The sequence below is a fragment of the Hylaeus anthracinus genome, unplaced genomic scaffold (genome assembly GCF_026225885.1).
Source record: "Hylaeus anthracinus isolate JK02 unplaced genomic scaffold, UHH_iyHylAnth1.0_haploid 11989, whole genome shotgun sequence".
Taxonomy (NCBI): domain Eukaryota; kingdom Metazoa; phylum Arthropoda; class Insecta; order Hymenoptera; family Colletidae; genus Hylaeus; species Hylaeus anthracinus.
In genome coordinates this window covers 15,153,768-15,160,552 of record NW_026534337.1, presented here as the reverse complement: position 1 = coordinate 15,160,552, position 6,785 = coordinate 15,153,768, and the positions used below count along the sequence as shown (strand labels likewise).

The 6,785-nt window shown below is 45.4% G+C and overlaps 1 protein-coding gene across 2 annotated transcripts; it reads right to left on the bottom strand.

Annotated features, from left to right (window-relative positions):
* Positions 1-30: 30 nt before the first annotated feature.
* Positions 31-6,785, bottom strand: LOC128887494 (battenin). 2 transcript variants are annotated; one of them, XM_054143467.1, is made up of 8 exons: positions 6,014-6,785; positions 4,361-5,668; positions 2,124-2,269; positions 1,638-1,796; positions 1,000-1,336; positions 758-907; positions 530-670; positions 31-442 (listed from the first exon to the last, which is right to left on the bottom strand). In XM_054143467.1, exons 2-8 carry the CDS (start codon positions 4,550-4,552, stop codon positions 302-304), a joined length of 1,266 nt encoding a protein of 421 aa, XP_053999442.1. In that variant the 5' UTR covers positions 4,553-5,668; positions 6,014-6,785; the 3' UTR covers positions 31-301. The 2 variants fall into 2 exon arrangements, with proteins under 2 accessions (XP_053999442.1, XP_053999443.1); XM_054143468.1 differs by lacking the exon at positions 6,014-6,785 and having other exon boundaries at positions 4,361-5,995.

Sequence of the window (6,785 nt, the reverse complement as noted above, 5' to 3'; positions counted from 1 at the left end):
TCTCTCTCTCTCTCTCTCTCTCTCTCTCTCTCTCTCTCTCTCTCTCTGCCGTCTAACATAAATATAGAAGTTAATGTGGCATCCAGCAGATTAACGTGTACAGCTGTGATTGCAGCATCTAAACTATTTAGGATGCACAAACGATTGTTAACTTATGTCCGGTTATCGGCGTGACCGCGTCCACCAAGACGTATCGAGGAAAATTCGGTGTTAAATATCGCACGGTTTCATCACGCTGCGGAAGCCATGCTTGCTTGGTCGCGCGATTGTCGTTAGATACTATCTAATGATTAGTGGTTACCTAGCTACCCAGTCGACTCGGTTGTGGCATTTTGCAAATCGCATTGTGAACGGGCATCGACATCCATCCTGCGATCGCGATCCCGATGGAATCGGCCATCGTGGCAATCCCCAAAGAAATTTTGCGATCTGCTCTTGGAATCTGTTTGAAAATCAAAATATAATTTAGAGATTTAGAAGCAACGCTATATTAATGAAGCGACAATCCTTCTGAATAATCTCTTCTCACCTCGGTGGACATCCGATAGAACGTATTGACGTACGCCCCGCCACCAAGGAGACCTTCCCATAAGACCAGGATGAACACGATCCAAATGTTTGGCATATAGTAGTACAGGGTCTCGAACAACAAGACGATCACGTTAACAAACTGAAACAAACATCAGATAGATTATTAAATTATCGTAACATGCTACACTGTGTACTTAACGCCTTCGTTATCAATGAACACGGTTACCTGCAAAACAGCCATGATCCAGATTTTATTAATCGTGACAAGATTGACGGACGATCTTGAAATGAATACTCCAATCTGATAATCCACTTGGAGCCATCGGTACTGCTCGGCGTGCGATAACCAAATGCCGTCGAATTCGATCAGCTCGTACTGAAAATGATTTTTACATGTATCGATAAAAACGCGAGTCGAACGAATTATTTATAGATACAACTGTGCGATTAGGGAGAAAAAGACGTTACCAATCCTTGATTAATGAAATACTCGAAGAGGTACACGAGCCCCAGAGGAATCATATACTTCAGCAAGCCCGGGACCAGATGGATCTTCTCTTTGAAGCTCTTCCTTGGATTCTCGATGATTTGTTCCTGGCTCTCGATACCGTTCTTAGTGATCGGTATTGTGGGTTGAGTCGGATGGACCAAGACCAACCAGAAAGTGATTCCTTGTATGATCGGTACGACTAACATGAGCAACAACGTGTCTTCATTGCTGAACCAAATCGTGAGGGCGGCATAGGAGAGCGCGCCAATTATTCCAGCGCCTCCTGTACCAGAAGACCATGTCGCGATTACTTGTCTGGGGAACAATGAACAGCATTCAGTTATAGCGCAAAAGTAACAGTTTAAAACGAGCGTGTTATCGCGTCGAGATCACACGATCCGTGCATGTACTTTAACGCGCATTCTTTTCGCAAAATGTTTGCAACAAGGTCAACCGTTTAGCAAAAAGAGAACGCAAAACTTTAGGCCTGCAAGAAGAGGGCAGGGAGTGGATCGCTATTAATTGATTATCGCGCACGAATATAATCGTACCTCGTGTTTCCAACGAATCTCTCGGAATCTTTCGGAGGGAAATAAGAAACGATGATGTAACTTACTTGGGGTACTGATGGCTGTAACTCAGCAGCGTAACTTCTCCCAAACCGGAAGAGAGTGACGTTACAACGACGCCCAGAATGGCGAGCCATTCGGTAGTGCTTAACGACACCACGAGGAATCCTGCAGCGGAAAATAACACACAGGTAGCCAGTCGAGCACTGTAATTAACGATTCGATTAATCGATTAGCGTTTCATTCACGGAGGGACACGACTCCGAGGAATCATCCGCAGGCCGAAACGCCTTTGCGCCAACAGGCGGCAACGTTTAGGTCAATATCGGAATGGAAATACACTCCTGGAGACGCGTACGACGTCGAACGTCAACCCACGCGCGTTGATCGAAAAGACGCGCGTATTAGTCACGGACAGTTTTAATATATGTAGATACTTGATAATAGTGGCGCTCGCTGGTTCGATTTATTAAACACACCGTGAATTTCCCGACCTACGACGAAAGAGAGAGTAAAAATATCATGGTACTCACTGTACGTAAAACGGCAAGAAGGGTGTAATGACCTTCACCACCAGGGAAGGCAGAATGTCCGCCAGCAGTATAGCGCCAGTAGAGAGCGTGTTGCAGGATCGAACTCCAGTTGTATTAGTCGTGACATTCAAATCCATGACGGGTTGCTTAAACGACAAAGAACAAACGAAAATAATAGAGAAAATATACGCGTACTAAAAGTTCTACCGTAACAAGTAACGTTTCTCGATCGAGCAATTAATCCCTTACCCCGTCGCACCAAATTTAACAACGAGCCTGACTCTTGATTTTCAAGTTTGGTCTAAAATTTGCATCACGAGTCGGACTCGTGAAAACAGTTGTAAGGGGTTAAACATCATGTCCAGAGTATCGTTACGCGAACTGAAATATTTCATTATTCTCCCATAAACGGTTCACCGACACTCCTCGTGGAAATTACCGGCGATGTATCTCTTTTCACGGACGTTACCACCTTGAACGAGCTGAATATTAATTTCCATAGCGCTTCGCGGCTTACGTAATTGGTTCTCGCGCTCCATGTGAGAGGTTGCGGTCGACGCAGGGTAGGGATAAGCGAGATCGGTAGAGGAGAAGGCGGCAGTCCATTATACAATGCGAATCGCGCGCATAGATTTGCCGATGACATAACAAAAATTCCTGCACACCCGATCTGCTTCGAAGACGTAATTCAGTTTAATTGCTTGCTCCGCTAACGCCAATTTGTTTCCTTCTCGGTCGCCGCTGTTCCACTTGAATCGCGAACGTGAGCCGCGAGGGAGGACGTCGTTAAACGAGCAATTCTCGTCGCGGACAAGGGAGGATAAGAATTGGGACGAGCGCTTTTTGGATGACGGAGGACGTGAAATGTAGGGCACGATGCAGCGGGAACAATTCTGGAATACAGCGATTGTTATCAGACGAAGTGTTGTACGTTCAAATGTAGATGTTGGAGGGGAATAGTCTCGTACACTTTTACTCTGGGATACATAGTTTACGCGAAATGTTAAATCCTTTGACGTGACTTGTCTCTTTAACCAGACTAGAATCGGCATGATTACCAGTAGTCACGATAACCGTGGAATCGTTTATTATATCATTAGTTGCACGACTCTAATCTCGGTGGCACAGGTTCAAATCTTGGGATAAGATTCATTTTCTCAGAAAGGAAAAAGCAAAATTTTCACCAATAAAGGAAACAAATCTTCCCACCTGTTGACCATGGCTTACAATCCTGATACACGTGACTAAATCTATGTGTCTACGTACGAATTCCTCGACAATCGGAGTACCCTCGGGTCACGATAAAAATTCAATCCATACAAGGATCTAATCATCCGTCTCGTAATACGGTTGAATGAGTCGGTGATTCATCGAGCATCGATGATCGATGGGTCAGACCCCAGCAATTCAAAGAAATGGAGCATTAGAAATAGAACAGAAACAATTTTAAATACGTATATGTCATTTCCCCTCGATTCGATTCTGTGGACTGACCTAGGACCGTGACCGTCACGCTTTAGCCGTTTCGATAATACGGCTCGAAAATTCGCTCGCGTGCGCGCACACCTTTCCCGTATCGTCACCCAGATATCGTAATACTTCGTTGCAGTTTATCATCGCAGGTAAACAGAGAAGTATCGTTAATGATTCAAAAGAGTTCCACGAAACGCTCCACCGCGCCGTTTACAGGCTGTTTCGCAATCTCTTAATTCGTGACATTGATTGGATACGATCAATGAATACACAATGAGCGCTAAAATTAGACGTGGAACCTTTCGAACTTGCGTCAAATTGTTCTTGCGATAAAAGACGCAATATTACTTATCGATATCTAGTTTGGCTACAAACAAGTTGTAAATCAACTTATGGACGAAGAATTAACGGAAAGGATTGCGTTACACCTACAGACTCATTGTGTCGAGTATCGCGTACATGTCGGAAAAAAAGTGACAGCAAAAAGAAGTCGTAAAGAATTGCACTGAAACTTTTGTTCTTCGCTGAAAGAAGATAGTGGAAATGTTTGTTTCAGTAACTAATCGCTCGATTTGCCTCTTAAATAGCTTTGCCTCGACGCCGTTCCTGCACGCTTTACCGATACCGTGCATAATTGACGAGACATCGTACAAAAAAAAAAATGTGATAAGAACGATACTTTCCAGTACACTTAATTCATTCGAAGCGAAACCGATCGACAAAACAAATATTCGAAATCGATGAAAACAGTTTTAGGTACTCACCGTCGATCCAAACTTGCTCTCGAGGATGTCGTGGGCAGCGCTGAGCATCACCACGTAACCATAATTGTTGCAGAGGCCAAGTATCCAAAAGGCGGCAAGATTTCGCCATCGCGATCGAACGGCCACCGATTCTTCGTCGAACACGACGCTGGCGTGTCGCTCAGGAGCTGACAAAGGCTTGCACTTTGCCATGACCTTTCTCTATTCAACTCTGTACTCGACTTCCTCCGTTTCCGTCTATCTTCTCTCGACTCGGTCTTCCGTCCAACTACCGCCTTTTGAAACTGACGTTGATCGTATTCCTAGCTCCCCTCTATTACCCTAAATCCTGCTCCCCTTTTTTTTTTTACCTGGACCTATTCGAGGGGTCCTAACGCGGCACGCGGAGCCTTCTAGATTATTCAACGTTAGGGCGATGTTGTTATGAATTTCAGAAATTCTTCTGTTTTCAAAAACGACGCACCTTTCCTTGCTCCTTTGCTCCCTCTTTAAGCGGGTATTTCGATCGACACCTCAAACTGCGTTGCAAAGCAATCTCGTCACTCGGTTCACTACGTCGGTGGCATGTATTCAAAGAGTCCCAACGTTATCGTTCGATAGGTGAGATAGTGCGCTCGATAACTCGACGTTAATGCTCTTTAATCGAAGCAAACGCTTCTTCGGCTCCTCGTCGACGCAATAATTGTTTTTTTCTCGGACCGATACGTTTCCAATCCGGGCGCCCTTGTGGATTCGCTCCACCGTAGCGTTGAGTCGAACTGCCGAATTCCAGAAATTCGTTCAAGTGTCCGCGTTTAAAATTAGCTAGACTGCTCAGAGGTTTAGCTGCTACGTAGCAAAATTTATGCAAAAATATGTCTGTCGAACCGCGACCTATGCGATAGTTACGAATAACTCCCACGTTGTAAACGGTGCACGCGTCCGATCGGGTTCCTCTTTTACCCAGATCCCCTCCCGAGGTGCTCACAGAAAATTCAACACAGCCAGTCGTGGCGGTAACCGAGCTTCGAGAAACTTCTTTCACGCTTTCTTCGTTCCGATGGCGCGCTGAAGACAACAAATTCCCGTTTCTCGAAGACGTCGAATCTCGTCAGGCCAAGATAAACTGTGCGAGTCCGCTAGATCAAAGTAGACTCTTTTTCGGTTGCTCTTCCCCTCCTAGGCTTCTGCTAGCTTTATCGATGAAAATAAATATCGCATCGCCTCGTGAAACGTGGAAAGGTCTTCCTCTTCGGATCCGTTGACTATTTTTGCCAGTGACTGAATTTGTAATCAACGCCGAGTCTCCACGTGAGGTAGTGAAGAGAACTGTTGCAAGAAGAGAGCACGCGTAGTGAGACGGAGGTAATAGTAAAAACCTTGTGAAATGTCAAAAATACAGGACTACCGTTTACCACAAACAGAGTCGCCACGTGCGACATCGACAGCTGGTTTCGCAAACGGCGAATCACAAATTATACGGGTCAACCGCGTCGTCCGTCAACACGAACACTTGCTCGAGCTCGCACACAACTGTCGTTATGTTACTTTTCACTTACTTTGTATCGCGGAAAATTTACTGAAGCCTTCGTTAGGCTGGCTATTTTAAATTGAAATGTTTCAGAACTTTGACAGCTGCCGATGTAAACGCGCGTTTATTTCGGAAACACTCACCTACGATACCATTATTCTTTCCAGAACGGAGATATTCGGTCGGCGCAGACGATAGAATCTAAAAGTCTTTAGCGAAAGAATGAATATCCTTGTCACAAGTCACACATCATCACAGCAACCGGAGAACGATCGACAACGTCACCGGGGGTGGTTGAGGAGTCGAAACAACCGGAGCTTTCCTCAAAGTGTCCTAAAGGAAAGTCGATAGCGATGCACGGACAACGACGAATAGCAACGCTATAAAAATGGAATTTATACTCTCCATGTACTTATTTTTATCTATTCCACGTTTTATACTCTAAGCGAGTTCCCTTTTATTTTCCTTATTTTTCTTTAGTTTGTTGTAGATCCGCGATCGATGAAAAAACGATCGACTGACTCACAGCTGCGATCGTAGCACGTGGCTGCCGCGACGAGTTTCGGATTCGAAATAAATAAGCTCCAGGCGAAATCAGCCAGTTATAGAGCGACGCCGAAGTACGAACGCCTCGTTCGCTTCGCTTCGCTTCGGCTCGACTCGACTCGGCCCGGTGATCACCAATCCAATAAGCATTCCGCTCGTTCACTCTGCCACCAAAGCGTTTCTTTGGTGGTAGACTCGCAGACCCAGCAATCTTGGTCGGCTCCTTTCGGCTGGACCACGCTCTCGACAGTCGAATCGTTCGATTTTTTGCCACTGTCTGCACTATCCTGATTTCTTTCTTCCTCCTCGATCTTTGCCATCCCTGCTTCGGCTTCGAGGCTTCCTTCGTATGCTAGCAGCTTCGATCGA